Source organism: Colletotrichum fructicola (assembly GCF_000319635.2).
Source record: "Colletotrichum fructicola Nara gc5 chromosome Unknown KSG_Nara_v1_contig04, whole genome shotgun sequence".
NCBI classification, from domain to species: Eukaryota; Fungi; Ascomycota; class Sordariomycetes; order Glomerellales; family Glomerellaceae; genus Colletotrichum; species Colletotrichum fructicola.
The window spans coordinates 5032266-5052089 of NW_027094054.1; the positions used below are offsets into that span (position 1 = coordinate 5032266).

General features: G+C 55.0%; 8 protein-coding genes across 8 annotated transcripts; 5 read left to right on the forward strand and 3 right to left on the reverse strand.

The window, feature by feature from the left end:
- Nucleotides 1–567: 567 nt before the first annotated feature.
- On the forward strand, nt 568–3305 carry CGGC5_v008223 (Aspartate--tRNA ligase; the record flags this gene model as incomplete). The annotated part of the gene is made up of 2 exons (XM_032024826.1): nt 568–1566; nt 1620–3305. The coding sequence occupies 2 exons, from the start codon at nt 568–570 to the stop codon at nt 3303–3305; spliced, it is 2685 nt and encodes an 894-aa protein (XP_031891925.1).
- Nucleotides 3306–4071: 766 nt separating this feature from the next.
- Nucleotides 4072–5815, reverse strand: BOT5-3 (Acetyltransferase BOT5; the record flags this gene model as incomplete). The annotated part of the gene is made up of 2 exons (XM_032024838.1): nt 4072–5469; nt 5573–5815. The coding sequence occupies 2 exons, from the start codon at nt 5813–5815 to the stop codon at nt 4072–4074; spliced, it is 1641 nt and encodes a 546-aa protein (XP_031892245.1).
- Nucleotides 5816–7010: 1195 nt separating this feature from the next.
- On the forward strand, nt 7011–8836 carry feaB (Phenylacetaldehyde dehydrogenase; the record flags this gene model as incomplete). Its single annotated transcript, XM_032024850.1, has 3 exons — nt 7011–7072; nt 7204–7245; nt 7387–8836. The coding sequence occupies 3 exons, from the start codon at nt 7011–7013 to the stop codon at nt 8834–8836; spliced, it is 1554 nt and encodes a 517-aa protein (XP_031892246.1).
- A 1503-nt stretch (nt 8837–10339) lies between these two features.
- On the forward strand, nt 10340–10957 carry CGGC5_v008226 (putative gluconokinase; the record flags this gene model as incomplete). The annotated part of the gene is made up of 2 exons (XM_032024861.1): nt 10340–10456; nt 10526–10957. The coding sequence occupies 2 exons, from the start codon at nt 10340–10342 to the stop codon at nt 10955–10957; spliced, it is 549 nt and encodes a 182-aa protein (XP_031892243.1).
- A 913-nt stretch (nt 10958–11870) lies between these two features.
- CGGC5_v008227 (alcohol dehydrogenase) lies at nt 11871–14137 on the forward strand (the record flags this gene model as incomplete). Its single annotated transcript, XM_066151989.1, has 10 exons — nt 11871–11904; nt 11978–12357; nt 12411–12493; nt 12546–12618; nt 12669–12882; nt 12937–13346; nt 13412–13702; nt 13756–13916; nt 13980–13984; nt 14067–14137. 10 exons carry the CDS (start codon nt 11871–11873, stop codon nt 14135–14137), a joined length of 1722 nt encoding a protein of 573 aa, XP_066008757.1.
- Nucleotides 14138–14284: 147 nt separating this feature from the next.
- On the reverse strand, nt 14285–15161 carry CGGC5_v008228 (uncharacterized protein; the record flags this gene model as incomplete). The annotated part of the gene is made up of 2 exons (XM_032024884.1): nt 14285–15070; nt 15126–15161. 2 exons carry the CDS (start codon nt 15159–15161, stop codon nt 14285–14287), a joined length of 822 nt encoding a protein of 273 aa, XP_031892241.1.
- A 194-nt stretch (nt 15162–15355) lies between these two features.
- Nucleotides 15356–17068, forward strand: CGGC5_v008229 (uncharacterized protein; the record flags this gene model as incomplete). The annotated part of the gene is made up of 7 exons (XM_066151990.1): nt 15356–15389; nt 15457–15499; nt 15662–15786; nt 15836–16122; nt 16412–16438; nt 16496–16875; nt 16930–17068. The coding sequence occupies 7 exons, from the start codon at nt 15356–15358 to the stop codon at nt 17066–17068; spliced, it is 1035 nt and encodes a 344-aa protein (XP_066008756.1).
- A 138-nt stretch (nt 17069–17206) lies between these two features.
- On the reverse strand, nt 17207–19169 carry prlL-24 (MFS transporter prlL; the record flags this gene model as incomplete). The annotated part of the gene is made up of 6 exons (XM_032024907.1): nt 17207–18216; nt 18279–18375; nt 18556–18600; nt 18661–18729; nt 18793–18862; nt 18913–19169. 6 exons carry the CDS (start codon nt 19167–19169, stop codon nt 17207–17209), a joined length of 1548 nt encoding a protein of 515 aa, XP_031892239.1.
- Nucleotides 19170–19824: the final 655 nt, after the last annotated feature.

Genomic DNA, 19824 nt, shown 5'->3' on the forward strand with positions numbered 1-19824 from the left:
CTGCCCTTGGCGCCCTGACGTATTTTCACCACCCGAACGTCAGTCTGGAACATGCCCGCCCTGCCGTCCTGCCGTGTAAGCGTCTTGGTCGCCGCCTGGAACCAAGACTTGCGCGGTCTGAAGTCGCGGCTGCTTGATCATGGCCAAGTCACACGTACCTGATGCCCAATGTAAAGGGCTGAAGCTCTGGACGGGTATTGCAGGTAGCAACAGAGTTCCTCCCGGGCGGAGAGCCTTGTCCGCCGCGGACTCTGATGTGCGCCGAGTGCCCTCATCATGACTGTTGTCGGTGTCCTTCTTGTCCATGCCACCCTTTTTATTTTTGTCATCCACCCTCCCCAGCTCCCGTCCCTTCTGCTTCTGGCTCATTCGTCCTCAAAGTCCCGTGTGTCCAGACTGGTACCTGCAGTGATCTACCCATATATCCCCTCCTCCCCCAAAACTTGTCTTGGCTTTTCTCACGACGTATTCTTCCTAATACCCGTTGCCCAGAAACCAACGGCATCTACACACACCGTACACCCGAAATTCGCCAAGGGGCGGCGACAGTGACACACCAACATCAATATGATGGAATCAGAGACCCCAAGGGCACCGCCCTCGACGAACCCCCTGTCGCGTATTGCGCACAGGTTGTCGATGAAAAGCAACTCGGACCATTCCACCCCGTCCACCACCAAGACGACCGTATACGAGAAGCAGACGCCGAGGTCGAGTAAGACTAGTCAATCGAGTGGTTCAAGCAAGTCTAGCTACGGAAGAAGCCCGACGAGGAGTGGCGAGCTGAAGAGGATGGAACGGGGCCAGAAGCAGGAGCGTCGGGAGCAGCTGGAGCGCGAGCTGGAAGAGCGCAGGAGGCGAGAATACGAGGAGGCTCGCAAGATCGAAGACGACGAGACGAAAGCCCGCTACGGCGAGGGAAGCGAGGAAAACTACCCAACCGAACTCAACACCATCGCCGAGGTGGGCCAACTAGGTGTTGGTTCCAAAGTCACCTTCCGCGCCCGAATCCACACACAGCGCAACATCTCCAAGCACCTCGACTTTATTCTGTTTCGCGACCAGACCGATACCATCCAGGGCGTACTGCATGACGTGACGCCAAACATGGTGAAGTGGGTGCAACGGCTGCACCCTGAGTCCATCGTCCAGGTTTCCGGTTCTCTGAAGAAACCCGTCGAGGATGTCAAGTCAGCGTATCACCATGATGTTGAGGTCGACATCTACTCCATCCACCTACTCAACCCCGCGCAGGCGCCTCCTTTCAGTAATTACCAACCGCCTGAGAGCATGAACAATAGGCTTAACAACCGCGTCCTCGACCTGCGACATCCCTCCAACCAAGCCCTCTTCCGTGTCCGTGCCATGATCACACGCAAGTTCCGCGAAACCCTCGACAACAATGGCTTCATTGAGATTCAAACACCCAAGCTGCAGCCAGCTGCTACAGAAAGCGGCGCAGAAGTCTTCAAGCTCAACTACTTTGGCCGTCGCGCCTTCTTGGCCCAGAGCCCCCAGTTGGCCAAGCAGATGGCAATTTCAGCCGACTTTGGCAAGGTCTACGAGGTATGCATCGCAATGAATGACACCTTGAGATGAACCGTTACTGACACCCGCAGGTTGGCCCTGTCTTCCGTGCCGAGAACTCCAACACCCACCGCCACTTGACAGAGTACACCGGCCTCGACATTGAGATGAAGATTCACAAGCATTACCACGAGCTTCTGAAGGTTCTCGACCAGGTTCTCAAGAACATTTTTACGGCAGTGCACGCCATGCCTGAGCTCAAAATCATCCGGGAGAGGTGGCCAAGTGAAGATCTCGTCTGGCTTGAGGAGACTCCCATCATCCCCTTCCCCGAGGGTCTGCAGATGCTGCGCGATGACGGCCGAGACGTCGCCGATGAAGACCTTTCAACTCGAGACGAGATCAGACTCGGAGAGCTAGTAAAGGAAAAGTACAAAACTGACTACTACATACTCGACAAATTTCCCGCCAACGCCCGTCCATTCTATACTCATAAAGCCGAGGACCCCTTTTGGACAAACTCTTTCGATATCTTCGTCCGAGGCCAGGAAATTTGCACTGGCGGCCAACGCATCAATAACCCGAAGGAACTGCGAAAGAGCATGGCCGAGAATGGAATCTCGGAAGACGAAATGTCTGAGTATCTCGAGGCATTCGACCTGGGCGCTCCCCAACACGGTGGTGCAGGTCTTGGTCTCGACCGTTTCGTTTTCCTCCTTCTCAACTTGGGTGATATTCGATACGGCTCACTCTTCTACCGCGACCCTAAGTCCCTACCTCAACGCTCCTTCAACCTCCCCCACCCCAACGCAGACACCACCAAAATCTGGGCAGGCAGAGAAATGCCAGCTCTCGAAGAACTCATCGCTAACTATGGTGACGCCACCAACACATCCTGGCTGGACGAGCGCTTTGAGCTATGGCGCCATAGCAGCGGTGCGGCCGTCGGCTACGTCAAGCAAGGCAAGTTTGCCATGATCACTGGCGATCCGCTCTGCGACCGCGGCCAATACGAGGAAGTCATTCCTGCCTTTGTCGAATTCGTCACGAAGGAGCTCAAGCTCACGCCCGTGTGGATGCTTGTCTCCAACAAAGTCCAGGAAATTCTCGGTCGGCGCATCGGCTGGCGAACCATGTCCTGCACCGAAGAGCAACGCGCCGATGCCGACCAGCATATCGCCCCGGATAACCGCCTTGCTCGTCGCGTCAAACGTGAGGGTATCAAGATTCACGAGGTGAAGCCCAACGAAGACTTCATCAGCCGCGCCGACAAGTCCATCACCGCATGGAAAGAGAAGCGCAAGGAGAAGAAGCAAGTCCACATGACGGAGATCCGCCCATGGATCGATCAGTCACACCGCCGCTACTTCTCGGCCGAAAAGGACGGCGAGGTCCTTTGCATGGTCGTACTCGCGCAGCTCGCGCCGCGGTACGGCTGGCAGGTGAAGTGGGCTCTCGACTTCCCAAACGCCCCGCACGGCACCATCGAGGTCCTCATTGAGTACGCCCTCTCATGTATCTCGGGCCCCGTCACCTTTGGCGCCGGCGTCAGCGAGCGATTTGTCCCAGGGCAACACTTGCACGGCGCCCGGGCTAAGTTCCTCAGCAAAACGTACGCGGCCATCGTCAAGAGTCTCGGGCTTGGTAGGAAGGCCGAGTTCAGAGACAAGTTTGGCGTTCTCGGTGAGCAGGTGTATATCTGCTATCCACGCCGTGGCGTCACCCTGTTTGATTTGAAGGAGATTGTCAAGTTCTTCATGGACCAGGACGACTCGTGAACTTGATGTTCAGATGCGACTGTGAGCACGGCGCCAGGCGGGCGTAGGAGTTTTTGGTTTCTTATGAGTAGGGCTTTCCTACAATTCTTCATACCAGCACGCTCACGCATGTACGACAACAGCGATACCTTCATCTGTAGCCCTTTTTTCCTCCCTAGATTATTTGATACCAGCGTAGAACGCAATCTTCTTTGTCACACATATCGGCTCTAGGCATAAACTCAATTCTCTACTTAGTATTATCCGACTCCCTCGCAACTAAAACTGTGCTGAGAGTGTACTATACGATTGACTGTCAGAGAGTGGTACAGCTTATTGGGGTTACAGCCGACCGGACCATACTCCGAAAACGAAATAATGTTATCCAAGTACAATTAGAGAAGACTAAGAGGTTTCCACTGGTTTAGAATAGTACAGTCCATGTATCAGTCGATAGAATAGTTACGATTCTTTTGCATAACTACCAGTCTCACTACCTCGCATCCACCAGTCATCATCAATCATCATGAGTCTAACCGATTCAAACAAAAGCCACTGAGATATCCCGTACTCATCAACCACCCAAACATACCATCGGTGACAACCTAACTGTGAAGCAGAACAAAACTCCTAGCAGTGCATATGAAGGGAGTGACATATATTGAGAGAGGGATTTGGGGATAATAGTAATAAGGGAAGGTGACCAATACATCAAGCCGTGTCTACGCTTGAAGCCTCCATGCGAAAGACGGACCGTTTTCTACAAACGCCGGTAGTTGACATTGCTCTACTTGGACGAGGTCGCGATGTACTTCTCGAGATGCTCCCAGCACTCGGGGTGGCCCAGCGCGCTGACCCACACGTTACCGGACAAGTCCTTGCCGAGGATGGTGAACACGTTCCTGCTGAGCACGCTGCGGGTGCGCGCGAGGGAGTGGTGGTACGACAGCTTCCCCGGAGGTGGCTTCTTCGCGGCGAGCTCGGATGAGACCTCAGTGGCGGTCGCTTCCGCAGCGGCCTTTTCCGGGTCTTGCGGTGCGGTGGCGGTGATCTCGCCGTCCGCGGAGGTGGCAGAGTGTCTGTTGGCAGCAGCAGCGGCGGCAGGGTCAACGCGGGGAACGACGGCGGGCGCAAAGTCGATGCACTCGAAGAACTTGCACCGGCTCCAGTTGGTGAAGATGATGAGCATAGAGTCCGGCTTGCCGTAGACGGGCTGGTCGCCGCAACGGCCTGCCTCGCGAAGGCGACGCATGAATGCCATGATCTGGGACGGAGTGGTTTGGGTCTGGATGTCATAGCGGAAGCATTTTGCGACGTAGCCGAGCGGAGCCTTGACAACTTCCGCCGACGACAGGATGGTCCAGGTGCCGAGTGCGAAGTTTTGGACGTAGTGCTTTCCTGGGGCGAAGACAGACTTGAGGCGACCGGTGATGTCGACGGCGTTGAGGACGGTAACAGAGCGCTTGCCGCCGCGGGCGGTGCAGACCATACGGGTCCACCACGCGGTGAGCACGTCACCCTCGGAGACGAAGGGGGCTTCTTCTTCTGCGCCGAGGGCGCCCTTTTCATCCATCGCGTGCAGGTCGGCCATGGCGCGGGCGCGAAGGTCTGACACGAATTTTGGGGGGAGACAGAGAACCTTGGACTCAATTTCTGGACGGCGCCACATATCCCAGAGGAAGCGGATGTTGAAGCGCAGGTGGCGGAGACCTTTGAGCTGGCGGGGGTCCAGGAGGAAGGGTTCCTTGTCCGGGTCAGATTGGACGCCGACGTCCTCAAGAATATCTTCTCGGGCACCGCAGAGGGCAGGGACTTCGGCTTCGCGGCCGGCCATGACGAGGGACCAGTTTGTAACGAGAGATTGCATGCCGGCGGCGCCGAAGAGAACGTGTGAAAAGAGAAGGCCGACGACGGTTGCGTCTGTGAAGGAGATGACGTGCAGGTGGATCTGGGGTTCATCGGAAGTGAGGAGATCTTCGAGGGTCATGGGCGCGCCGGGGCGGGCACCGAGAGTGTAAAAGTTTACCACACCGGGCTGTATTGAGGGGACTGAGGTTGACTTGGGGAGGTGCTTTGCGTTAGGGTGGTCTGCGATGGGAAAGTCGTGAACATCGTGGGAGAAGCGGATGGCAGGTCGTTCCGGGGTGAAGCATTCAGGTACGTGAAGTTCGAGCTTGTCGTCGGGCTAGAAGAGGTATGTTAGCCTTTGTGTGTGTTTTGGGTTAAGTTGAGGCGAGGCTATCGTGTAAGTGAGTGTGCGGGGGAGCAAGGGGTAGAGGGGAGCTTACGCTGAGCCTCATGCGACCGCCCAACTTCTTCCAGTCTCCGATTTCAAGTAACCGCGACAACGAGCTCTGGAGCTTGTCGGCGTCGAGGACATCGTCGAAACGAAGGGTCCAGTTCAGGAGCATGCCACGGAATGGCTTCGTGTCGTCAAAGAAATGGACGGGGTAGACATCGTCGGTGGCGACCTTTGGCGGTTGAACCACCTTTGGCTTGCTGCGCTTGAAGATGGTGCGTAGGACCTCCATGTTTGCCTTTTTCTTGTGGAAGTCGTCGAGAAAAGAGAGAAATGAAACGAAGGATCCGCGGTAGATCTCACTGGATTGGCTACCCAGGTGCTCTAGCTCTGAAAAGCGAGAAGTTTTCCGGCCGCAGGCCGTTGACCGCGAAAGGAGGATTAGAGAGAGCAAAGAGACGGGAATCAATCCAGCCGTCAGGTATCGTTGTAAAGCAAACCACACAAACAGGAAAAGAAAGAGAGAGAGGGCAAATGTCAAATTTGGCTGGCTCCTTTCCCTAAAAGCCCGTCCATTGTGTCGTCTCCGGACCGTCGTTCGGATGGCCAGCTTATATTCCTCCCAGCTCATTCATGCTCGAGATGGCATCCGGTGATGGCATGGGAGAAATCCGGCCCAGGTCCATGGCAGCTAGGCAGAGCGGTCGACATTGACAGTATGCAGGGCCAGCAGCAACTACTGCTGTCACGGAGGTTTCCTGTAAGTTTGAAGCACGAAGCACGGTCTGATACTTCATACCGCATGCCTCCCGTTCGAAAATGGTTCATTGCGCCTGCTGGCTGCAGCACCGAGAAACAACCTTTGTCGAGCAAAGCATGTGCGTTTGGGTGCGTTTGGGTACCAAGACCAACCATAAACCACCAAGAACAGCCGAGCGAGGAGGGCGTGCCCCCTTGAAGTATAAGTTGTATTGGCCTGCAGCTAGTCGCGCCAACTGATGCGAGCTGTGATGTATTCCCCATCCGTTCTCGAGCTAGCAGTGTCTCTCTTTTGCTTCTAGCCCTGGTCTTTTTTGACGGCGAAGCTGGCTGTGGTCTTGCAGCGAGTGAGCGATTGAAGGGGGCCCAGCATCATCCCCTGTCTGTGGTCGTGTTACGAGATTGGTTGACAAACAAGCCCAATGACCGGGATGGAATGGCGAGCTGTTATCGGCGACGCTGCGGGAGGGGACCGACACCTACCTAGACAGGAAATTGGCGGGGAAGAAGACTGAAGCCACCAACACGGAGCCGGCCGAGAGGGGGAGGGGGAGCTAATCGCATGTATCCCGCATTGTGCCCCGCATGAAGAGATAATGGGCCCTTTTGAACTCTCACCTCCCCGATTAAAGCAAAGCAGTCTCGAAGAAACATTCTCTTCTGTCGTTGGACAGGACTCCACGGACGAAAAAAACCTTCGAGACTGACAGGACAGCTGAGAAGACAGGATGACAGCCCAGGCGTTCAACCTCTGGGTGGGAGGCCAGGAGAAGCCGGGCCATGCAGAGCAGTTCGTGACGTCCCCTTCTTCTCTTCTGCGTGTTGACCCCGCGCGCGCATAATATCTGCATGGCCATCTGTGCTCGTGCTTCATGCTCGTGGCTCAAGCTCAATGGCTCGCGGCTGACACGGTGCCAACAGGATTCCAGTCGAAGACCCTGCGACGGGCGAAATTTTTGCAAGGTAAGGCTTGCATCTGTTGGGTCACTGGAGTGCACTCAGTCCCCTCTGCCCCAATCCTTCTCCGTGCTGTCATGCCCGTCACAACTGTCAAGCTTACTGAGCATTTCTTGTCCTTGTTTCTAACCATCCGACGACTTGCAGCTGTCACGCCGCATCCGCTGAAGATGTCGACGAAGCCATCCGCATCGCGCACAACACGTTCAAGGCCGGGAGCTGGTCCAAGGCCCCCCGCCACGTCCGGGCCGAGGTCCTCGACAAGACGGCGGAGCTCCTCACGGCGGAACTCCCTTCGCTGATCCCCCTCGAAGTGCAACAGACCGGACGCGCGATACGCGAGATGCGCGCGCAGGTGCCCACGCTCGTCAAGTGGTTCAAGTATTATGCTGCGCTGCTGCGCACCGAAGAGCGTGCGGTGCTCCCGACCGTAGGAAAGCTGCACAACTGGATTGATCGCGTGCCCCTTGGCGTCGTTGTGCAGATCACCCCCTTCAACCACCCGCTGCTCATCGCTGTCAAGAAAATCGCGCCGGCACTTGCCGCGGGAAACAGTGTCATTGTGAAGCCCAGCGAATTGACGCCCCTCACCACGCTGCTGCTCGGCAAAATCCTGAAGCAGGCGGGCGTGCCTGACGGTGCCTTCAGCGTGCTGCCCGGCTACGGCGCGACGACGGGCAAGGCGCTCGTTGAGCACCCCCTCGTCCGCAAGGTGGACGTCACAGGCGGGACGGTGGCAGGCAGAGCCATCGGGTCAATCGTGGGCGGCAATCTGGCGCGGTACACGGCAGAGTTGGGAGGAAAGGCGCCGCTGGTCGTGTTTGAGCAAGCCGACATTGACGTCGCAGTCAATGGCATCGCCTTTGGATCATTCATCGCCAGCGGACAGACGTGCGTCGCGAGCACGAGGATCCTCGTGGAGGAGAAGACCCTGCAGACGTTGCTCTCGAAGCTCCAAACGAAGACGGAATCCATCACGCGACGCATGGGGTCCCCGAGCAACCCAGAATCCATGATGGGACCGCTCATCTCGGCGAAGCAGCTGCAGAACGTGGAGGCGCTTGTGGACGATGCGCTTGCGACAGAGGGCGAGGCGCTGGTTGGGGGTCGTCGTATGTCTGGCACGAGCGGACTCGACGGGACAGATTTCTCAAAGGGGTACTTTTACGAGCCGACGGTGCTGGTGTCCAAGTCCGGGGGCGACATCCTCAAGACGCGCATCTGGCGGGAGGAGGCGTTTGGGCCGGTGATTGTGGTGGCGGCATTCAAGACGGAGGAGGAGGCCATCGCGCTGGCAAACGACAGCGAATTCGGACTGGGAGCGGGCATCTGGACGCGGGACGTGGCGCAGGCGTTTCGAGTGTCGGAGCAGATTGACGCAGGCATCGTGTGGGTGAACACGCACCATCGAAACGATCCTAGCAGTCCGTGGGGTGGCGCGAAGAGCGCGAGCGGCGTTGGCAGCGAGAACGGCATCGATGCGTACCAGGCGTACACGACGACCAAGAGCACCATCATCAGCTTTGCGAGCTCCGAAGAGGCATTGGCGACAGATGACTGGTTCCGAGAGGGTGCTGGCGATGTGCGGTATGGATAGAAAGCATGGCCATTGTATTGAAGTTGAAAAATAGCAAGGTATCCGACCAATACGAGGGAACCGTCTGCGAGGCAGCAGAGGGAAAAAAGTGACAGAACGACGACGACAGGTTGGACGAGATGATTGATGTTTGTGGTTTGATTTTCGGGGATGAAAGATGGGCAGCAGCGCTGTTTCGACCAGGGGGAAAGACCTCCTCAGTGCGTGCTTGCCGCATGTACCCAACCAGCCAACTACCTTAAGAAGGAGCGCTGTGGCTGACATGCTTCTGCCGTACAGCGTGCATCGTGGGCGGTCCTTCCTGCTGTATCTCGGGCCGCAGATGCCAAAAGACAACGTCAGAACGGCCCAGGACTTCGGACTTGGGTGCAGATTCGAAACTTCAAAAAGCAGGAGGCATCCGCCTGATAATTACACCGGATGATTAACGGATTCTCCTGGTTAGTCAAAAAGACAAAAGAAAGGTCCATCCAGGATTCGAACCTGGGCTTACGGAACATCTGGGTGTGAATCAGAATCCGACGTCCTAACCAACTAGACTAATAGACCGATGCCTATTGGGTGTCGACAACCGTAGCGGGGAAGGGTCCTAAGATTGCAACCCACCTTGCCCAGCCCTCGAGAGATACTTCATCGAAGGCAGGCAACTTTTTGATCAATCGCTTGCTGTGCCTGACGGATGCCAAAATGCCGCTGTTCAAATGATCGCATCGGGTGACATCAGATGTGTCATTCTTTGCTGCCGAAATTCAGCCAAATGACGACAATTTCGTGCTGATAGTTCTCTTTGATGCCGCTACCCGTGCCGTTACCCACGGGCGGAAAATGTGAGGAAAACGGACATGCATATTCGTATCCATCGATTGGACCAAATCCCCGACTCTCGCAACATTGAACATTGGCAAGCTTTTCAGTGCATGCATCGCAAACAATCTCGTTTGAGAGTTCCTGATGTTCCGGAAGTTGTCTGATCACTTTCATCCATCCAGAATGAGACATGCGGGTACGAAAGGGGAAACATGCTCTTTGTCTCTCTCTCTCTCTCACACACACGCAAGCCACACGAACCAGCGTTCGCCTCAACAGACACACCTGCCACGGTCGGGGCCGCATGACATCATCCGAACGCCATCGGCAAGAAAAACCCAGGTGGGAACGAACGAACACCACGATAGGCGGCCAAACATCAGACCAACCGGAAGGAATGGAAAGTCTGGAGGAGCTTCCTATTCCTGTTCGTGTTCCTGGCCACTGCGAACCATCAGCCTGTGCCCTCGTTTCCGTTGTCCACCACCTCGCTTCTCGACTATTGCCTTATTGAGAGAGCGCCACCTCGTTCAAACGCATTGGCGGACAACGTTAAAGCGACCTCCCCCATCTCGCCTGAACATATCCGGTCCGAGAACACCGATGAGACCGCTTTGAATCGGCCATCCCGTTGATGAACATCCGCCAAGCCTTTCCATTTGAAGCGAATATTGAATGAATCAAGCCCACGCAAGAATGTCGCGCCCGAAAGAACACATCATCTTCCTGACGGGACCGACGGGGACCGGCAAGACGACGATAGCAAAGCATATCACCGACGCCCTGGACATGACCTTCATCGAAGGTGACGATGTCCGTGCCCCCGTTCTTCCTACACACATACCTAGGTAACACACTGACACCCGCGGAAAATAATTACAGTACCACCCGAAAGAAAACGTGGAAAAGATGCACAGGGGCGAGCCGCTCACCGACTCGGACCGCTGGGGCTGGCTCGACACGCTGCGCGACGAGGCCCTCAAGGAGCTGGAGGCCGACGGGCTGCGCGGCGTCGTGGTGACCTGCTCCGCGCTGAAGCGGGGCTACCGCGACGAGCTGCGCGGCGCGTCGCACCCGGAGAAGGACATCTTTGTCAATTTCGTGACGCTGCACGCGCCCGAGGATGTGCTGTTCGAGAGGGTCAAGAACCGGCATGGGCACTTTGCCGGCGCGAACCTCGTGCATAGCCAGTTCCAGAGCCTGGACCCGCCACAGGAGGACGAGGAGGATGTTGTCGGGGTTGATGTGCAGCCGGCCATGGAGGTGGTGAAGGAGGATGCGTTGAAGAAGGTGAAGGCGTTGATTAATAGGTGAGAGGTATGCCTATCTTCGGCCCGTGGTGTAGATGGTTGAACACCTTGTGGTGTGACTTTCGGCGTTAGACGAGATGCGATTTGGATGTTGATGAGATGAGACGAGGTCTTTGGGTCACTCGGCCGAGCCCCGGATAGACGGCTATGTTTAATGCCCAACATACAGCCAAGCATAGCACTTCTCTAGATCTGATGGAGCATTTCAGCTGTTCGTTCGATTGAAGGGAAGAAGCAATAATTTGTGGGGTTGTGGGTGGAATTGATAACAGCATCATGAGAGGCTGAACCGCTGCCTTGAAGAAGATCACCCACCATGGGCGCGGACATCTCGCCGTCTTGACTCCCAAGTCAATAAAAGCAAGCTCATTATCAATTATATGCCACAAGACTCATCCTTCACAGGGTCCGTCACCTCAGCTCAACCCGCTTCTGCATCCGCCTCTGCACGCCAACTCAACAACCCCAGCTCCAGCTTACAGGTTGCATCGGGATCGTCAAACCCCAATTGTCAGCGTCGCACGACATCGGGAAACCCAACGCATTCGGCAGTAGTCCAGTAGTGACAGTTGCCAAAATGTTGGAGAAGCCAGGGAACTTTACGGAGGGGTAAGTAACATGCTTTTCCGGGGATGTTAAGTCTGCCCGCCATTAACCTCCAAGTCTGTTGGAACTTTGGAAATGCCGAATAATTGACCGCCGATCCGTGATACTAAAACCTTAGCCGCAGCGGACCATGTGGATTTGGTTCACCCAATACGAGAGACACATGTCGATAGTTCATTCTGCAGGGAGAAAAGCAATTCTCAGCCTTAGAATGAGGAGAAGCGCCGAGGGTGGTATTTAAGGCAATCTTTGTTCATCTGATCCAACTACCTGCCGCTCAAACCCAAAGCACCTATCGTGAGACTCTCATCATGACGCAGGAATTCGACTTTGTCATCGTCGGTGGTAAGTCTGTTCACCCCTCCTCGCGAACATGAGATGAGGGGCTTCTCCCAATATCCCCTCCCATACCCTCCAGGTCTGCGGCTAACCTCTGCCGACCCAACAGGCGGCACAGCCGGCTGCCTCCTCGCCGCCCGCCTCGCCGCGACACCCTCCCATCCCAGCGTTGCGCTACTCGAGGGCGGCGGCGACATCAACAAGCCCGAGTACCGGCGCACCGCCGAGCGCTACTTCACGGTCGCGCAGCCGGGGCTAGACTACGGGTACGTCTCGACGCCGCAGGAGCATGCGCGGGGCCGCGAGGTGCCGCAGGCGCGCGGGAAGGGGCTGGGCGGCTCGAGTGCGGTCAACTTCCAGGTGTGGTCGCTCGGTGCGCGGGCGGAGTTTGACGCGTGGGCGGAGGCGGCTGGGGACGAGGTCTGGGGGTTTGAGAGTGTTGTTGAGAGGGTGAAGCAGGTTTGTGAAGATGTATTCGTGGTATTGTTGGGGGAGAGCTGACTTGGATTTAGTTGGAAAACCTGCACACGGATGGGCTGGGGAAAGAGTGGGATGGATATGTCAAGCCGAATCCGAAGTATCATGGCTATTCCGGGTCTGTCGCCAACATCTCAATTGTGGAGGGCTTTCTACTAATCTCGGCACAGACCTGTGGATGTTTCCATTGGACATATCGAGCGGGAGACCAAGTCCTTCATTGACGCTGGGGTTGATCTCGGGGTAAGTCGCTCACCGAAAGTGATCGCTTATTGTTTCTGACAGGATTAAAGCATAAACGCAATTTGGATCCGAATGATGGAGATCCAATTGGTTTCTCGTTGAACTCATCAACAAGTCTGAACGGCGTGCGCACAACCAGCGCCTCGGCATTCCTAGAAAAGGGCATCCCGCCCAACTTGACAATCCTGACGGAGAGCCGCATCGTCAAGATCCTATTCGAAAACGATCGGGCCATCGGTGTTGTGAAGGAAGATGGGTCGCAGAGTAAGTAGCCTTGACAACTTATGAAAATGTCACGCTGACGAAATTGTCTATCAGTACTCGCCAAGAAGGAAGTTATCCTCTCAGCCGGCGCATTGGACACGCCCCGGCTGCTCCTCCTTTCAGGTATCGGTCCCAGAGCAGACCTTGAAGAACTCGGAATCAGCGTTGTTAAAGACCTGGACGGGGTTGGCAAGTCGTTCACGGATCACCCCATGATTGTCACCTGCTTCCAGATGAAGCCCGGGTTCACGGACAGAATGGGCCTGGCTGATCCGGCCAAGTACCAAGAAGCCATCAAGCAGCTCACCGAGACCGGAAACGGGCCCCTCTTGGGACACTTCTCGTCCGTTCCGCACGCGTTCCTGAAGAACGATAGGGCCTACGCGACCGCGGAATTTGAAGCCCTCCCCAGAGATGCGAAAGATCTGTTGCTGAAGACAGGTGTTCCGAGCTACGAGATGGTGGTAAGTCTGCACCACAACAACACCAAATATTAACAATACAGAATGACACCACTAACCCCTCCCAGATCGGCCCGCTGATCCCTCCAAACCATGCCTTCGAGAGCGCAGACGATGGCTTCTTCTCAGTCTTCGTGGCGAACATGAACTCCCAATCTCGCGGCCAGATCAAGCTCAAATCCGCCGACCCGAAGGACCCGCCTTTGGTCGACCCAAAGTACCTGAGCCACCCATACGACGTCGTCAATCTGCGAGAGGCGCTCAGGGAGGGGCTGAAGCTGATGCAGACACCGACGATGAAGAAGCACTTTGTGAGGCCCATCTTTGCGCCCAAATCCGACAGCGACGAAGATATTGTAGTAAGTTGTACTTTGAGGAGACTTTACTCGGTAAGGTAGCTGATAGACTCCAGGAATTCATCGAGCAAAACGTCGCGGGCTTGTGGCATCCTTCATGCAGTGTGAGGATGGGCAAGATTGAGCAGGATGGCAGCTGCGTCGATGCAGATCTGAAGGTCCATGGGCTGAGCGGATTGAGGGTTGCTGACTTAAGTGTTACATCCATGCTTCCAAGGTATGTGTGATCATCGACTGTAAAGTTCTATCGTGACAAGAATGCTGACTAGATCACTCACAGTGGCCGTAAGTTGAGCATTGAATGCGCAATTCGCTGCTATGAGTTGACGCATGCACTGCTTCCCAGTATGCTAACACTTCTCAACAGATCCTCAAATCGTCGCATACATTATTGGGCAGATCGCCGCTGAAAAGATTACGAGAGAATATGGACTGTGAGCTTTGTATGAATCGCAGTAGAATGATATTCAACAAGGACAGAGAGGCGCCTAGGACGCATTTCAATGAGCGTCTCACATTTTTCCTACAAACAGAATCTATTAGATCTAAGAAAACGTTCCAAAACAGATAATAGCTCGATGGAAACTAATTGACGGGTAGACATTCCAGGAGCCGTGCCCTGTCCCTTTGCAACGCATCCTTGACAGAAGTCAGGGGAATCCCAAACTTTTCCTCAACCTCCCTCGCACTTGCGGTCGTCCAGCTGAGATCCTTGATGTTTGCCATGAGGTGAAACCTCTGGCCAAAGACGCTGATGGCCATCGCCTCGACCTCCTCAAGAGTCCGCTTCACCACGCCCACCTCTCGTCCGCTGACCCTGACCAAGATATCCCGCACTTCCTCAATAGTGAGGACCTCGTTCCCAAGATCAATCTCCTGGCCACCAAACTTGACTGGATCCCGCAAAGCCGCCGCCGCAAACCTTCCAACGTCGTTGGCATCTGTATACGGCACCCTCGCCCCGTCATCAAGCAAATGGTCCAGGACCCCGTGGGTCGGCAGGCGCGGAAAGTTCCCATACGCCCCCGGCACGAAGAAGTCGTGGTGGATGACAGCCGGCCGGAGTATAGTGTGCGCTTCAAACCCGCCGCCGCGCACAATCTCCTCGACAGCGGCCTTGGACGAGAAGTAGTCATGCAGCTGGATCTTATTGGTCGCTTCGTCGTCCCACATGGCAGTGTTCCCGGTGCCATGCGTCGTGGCGACGACGATGCTCTCGACGCCAGCTTTGCGGCACGCGTCGACGACGGTCTCAGCCTGCAGAGCCTCCAGGCCGGGCAACGGGACGGTGTTCAGGAAGACGCCCTTACAGCCCTGGGCGGCGCGGTAGATGTCGTCAAAGTTCTTGCTCTCGTGTGGGGTATGGGAATCCTTCGTCGCACTTTGGCTACAGCGACCAATCGCTGCGAGGTTGATCCACCATTACCCGCGTGGCTTTGATCCGGACGCCAGAGTAAGACATCTCGAATGGGCTTAGGGGGGCTTACAAATGATCAAACTTGTGGCTGTATTGCGAAGTCAATAAAAGCGTCAGCAACCCCATCGAAAGCAACTTTCCCCGAGTCTCTCGACTAACGATGGTCCGATCTCCCCAGAAATCGGCTTTCAGAACTCGCCGTGCCCGGATCGAAGACTTCTGGTCCATCCGTCGTTCAAATGAAGGTCCGGAAAGGCTGCTGGACATGCGCAGGTCAGTGGTGACATCAAAGGCATACTACGAATTCAGGTGAGAGACGATGTCTAATCACCTAGCCTAGACCGCAAGATCCAATGTGATGGAACCCGGCCAAAGTGCCAAAAGTGCGCGCGATCAAGGAGAGAGTGCCATGGATATGAGATGCGGCTTTCTTGGCCCAGAGAGAACGACAAAAAGCGTGCAATAACGGTGAAAGATACCCAGGATGTTGGCGTTTTTCCGAGCCGCCGCAGGTATGGCAAAGTTGTATTCCTTAATACCTTCAGGCAGGATCTGGAAGAATACGGCTACAACTTTGGAGAATCACCACGTTCCCGTGCCCTGCAATCTTCCCAAAAGCTAAATATACAGCCTCAACGGCATATCAATCACATGGACCTTGTCTATCACTGTAAGCCTTCCTACTAAAATCCCAACGTGCGTGTTCTAACATTCTCAAGTCCATCACTTTGCCCATGTCTCGCTGGTCACATTCGGCCAACGTCCTTACGAGATACGGGACGTTCTCCTCAGCATGGCTTTAGTGCACGATGAAGTCTCCGGTATCGCCCTCTTCCATGCGCTGCTCGCCTTTTCCTCACTTCACCGCCATGGTCTCAATGAGCAGACTATACAGCTTAAAGGTCGCGCTCTCCAGTCGCTGTCGGCCTCGGTCAACTACGAAATCCTGACCCCGGGGAAAGCCGCGCAACATGTGGCCGCATCTATGCTTCTAGGGGCTTTTGAAGTGAGTGTCTGTTGAAATTGGCTCGCAGAACGGAGCTCCTAACGATAAGATCTAGACGTTGCAGCCCCTAGAGGGCACAAGTGAATGGCTTTTGCATGTATGGGGGGCTACAGACATGATTCAAGCAACTCCACTCAAGGACCATACATCCAACAACGACACAGGCCGCCTCCTTCAATGGGTGCACTATCACGAAACACTCTCACGCTTCGCTATGTACCATTGGCGACATCAATCATTGGCTCCAGAGGGGCCATCAATAAGTGCCTGTAGGTCCCAACCTGCTCAGAAGCTGTCTTTGACGAGAAATAGACCTGTAAGGAATCTCTCCATCACCAGCGTCAATTGCTTCCACTGACGTGCTCTTTCCTAGACCCACCCTGCTGTCAATCCTACATTCGCAATACTGAATCTGCTTTCTGAAGTGTGCGATACAGTTCTCGATTCAAGAGATCTCAGGACCAGGAATACGAAGTACCAAGACCATCTGCAAGATCTGAAGAGCAGGGTAGGAAATGTCTCCATCGAATCAGCCTCTGCCGAGCCCACGTCCGATTCCATGTTCGCCGTCCACCTCTATCAAATAGCAACACAGATATATCTTGCACGACTCTCGCAAAGCCCTTGGGAGCCAGCGGAAGACCTCGACGCTTTGGTCGATGCCGCATTTGCTGGCCCTATCCAGTCATGCTCCTGTGAGCACTTCTTTCCCTTGCTCATCCTAGCCTGCGAAGCACACAGGGACAACCAAAGGTTAGCCATTATCAACCTTATCGAAAGGACACAGAGGGATACGCGTATACGTAGTATCGAGGGGGTTAGGAACACAGTGAGATCCATCTGGGCGCAACAAGACCTGCACAAGGATGGCGAGATACTGATGGACTATCTTGGTATCATGACTACTGCGATCAGCTCCGGCAGCGCTGTACCGTCTTTTGCTTGAACTTTGAAGTCTTGAATGACTTCGTGCCATTGACTATGAGTTATCATTTGAGATATGGGAGTACAAGAGACGGAACACTCCACTACATAATTTGGGACATTAAAACTTTCGCCATAACTTGCACTGCCAGCAGACTCTTCAGATGAGATACCTAAATCCCTTGCCGACAGCAATCACTTGCCCAGCAGCCTCAGCTTCTTGCTCCTTCAACTCCAGCTTCCTGTTCTCTCTCTTCAACACGAAGTGCAGTACAACGGCGGCGATGATAGCCATGAAAGCCATGGCAGCATTCACACTGAAAGCCAACACGAACCGCGGGGCGGCATTGTTCGGATACAGATACGAGCCGTAAATACCCGCCAATGTCGAGAATGCGTTGTTGAACGCGACGGCGGCCGCGCGCTTGGCAGCAGGACGATACATTGTGTTGGCGGTCCAAACCATCGACATGTTGAAGCCCGTGTAGATGCCGGGCAGCATGATCATGGCACCAAAGTATCGCGGGCCGATCCCCGTCGCGGCGCTGGAGATGATGAACCCCAGCAGCGAGCAGGCCAACGGCGCGACGGTATGCCAGAACCGCTCATTCGTGCGGTCCGCGTTCCACGACACCGCCGCACAGGCGATGCACGCGAGCAGATACGGCGGCGACGTCAGGAGCAGCGTCGTGATGCGGTCCTTGCCGAGGCTTCCCACGACGGTGGGGAAGAAGCTGTTGATCGAGATGGAGCTCGCCGCGCCGTACACCAGTACGACGAGGATCCAGTTGATGGGGTCGACCATGATCATCTTGAAACCGGCAAAAATGGGCTGCTCTGACGACGAGGTCCAGTCCTCCTCGCCCGCGGCGTCGACCTCCATGCGCCACATGGCCATCTGGCGTTCTTGCTCCGTGAGCCATTTCGTATTGGCCGGGAAGTCGGGGAGGATGAAGAAGGCGCCGCAGGCGATGAGGACCGTCAGGGAGCCCTCGATGATGAAGAGCCAGCGCCACGCGAGCAGGCCGCCGAGGCCGTCCATGCCGTTTGTTATTCCTGCGGCGATGAGGCCTGAGAAGGCTCCGGAAAGCATTGAACCGCTGTAAAAGAGGCCGGTTCGAACGCCGAGTTCTTTGCGGACGTACCATGCACTCAGAGTCGCAAGACATCCTGTTTGAGCGTTCTATTAGTGATGTCATTTCTCAATGTGCGAATTATTGGATGTTGCAAACCTGGGTAGAATGCTGCTTCCACGAAACCAAGAAGAAAGCGAGTTGCCAAGAGACCGCCGAAGCTATGCGCTGCGCCGCTGCAGGCACACAGTACTCCCTGGTATTTCATGTCAGCCAAAAAACACTGTTCCATGATGTGTGGTTACACAGTCCGAGATCCGGTTGTGGCATCCCCAGTCACGTTACACTCATGCAATGCAGCCGTGCAATGATGGGCAGCGGGAAGTGGTAGATCGCTTAATTGACTGGGAATAGAATCAGGGAACGTCATGCTTACCCAGACTGCCATGCATCCTGTCAAGTAGATAGCAGGACGACCGATCTGTTTCAAATCTTGGTCAGTTTTTTAACCAATCGTCCTGCGCTGGGCTTTCAGTCTTACCTTGTTCAAAAACATGTTGGATGGTACTTGCATCAAGATGTATCCGACAAAGAGGATCGATACGCAGGTCTGGGTCCCAAATTGTCAGCTATTTCTCGCATCAAAACGGCGCATATCTGGAGGCTTGCTTACTTGGAACTCGCTGCCCGTTAACCCCAGATCCTTTTCTAAACCGCCTAGTCTCGCTGATCCAATGGCGTTCCTAGCTCATCGCTTAGTCTGCAATCTAGGTTTTGAAACGATGAGACCAACCTGTCCAGATAGTTCATGATGTAAATCAAGATCATCGTTGGCAACATTCGCATATCGACTTTTCGAATCAACTTCTTCTCAAGGTCCTTCAATTCATCCTCCGACAAGTCCCTTAGAAGCTCCGGCAACGGTCTCGCTGGCCATTCCGTGGTCTGCCCTTCAAAACTGGCTCTGCTCTCGTCGGTCGTATCGTACTTCTTTTTCTGGGAGTCAACCTTGACTGGGTCTTCGTTATCGGTCTTCATATCGGTCGCCATGTTGAAGTTTGCGTTGGACGGCAATAACGTCGTCGTGCCAAAACGTTCCCGGTCAAGGAACCTCAAGCCTGGTCCCAGGACGCTGTTAAATAATTGGCCTCAACAAGCACGAAGGTGTAGACGGCAATAAGAACATACTGGCCGATTTTGATCAGCAGTTCAATTCCTCGAAACCCCCAATCCCTCAATGTTGCCCAGCCCAGAGGTATCTCCCTGTGCGAGATACCTCAGCAATGGGCAGGTCCAAGCCGGAAAGCTCCCTCCAATCGGCGATAACGCTATCTCTCACGAGATAGGTGCCGACAAGGAAGAGGCCAGCGGATGAAATGCCCCAAATGCAACGTTCTCCGCCCGAACGTCAACACGCTCTCAGTGTTCGTAGGTATCGGCTGTTAATGCACGGATTGCCGGCGGGTCTGGTGGGTTCACGGGATTGCGGGGTGGTGGTGGCAATGGAAATTGAAGCCCGTAAGGATGCGGGCACTTATCAGTCGGCCGCTAGAGCACGAGGAACCGAACTGGAGGGCGGGTCTGACGATGGCTCCTTTTATCTTTTTGTGCAGCCAGGCTCGCTTTCGACCTCGGCGGTCTGATGCCGATTGAAATTTCTTGGAGCCTAGGCATTTACGGAGTTGGTGCCCGCCTCCGTGATGAC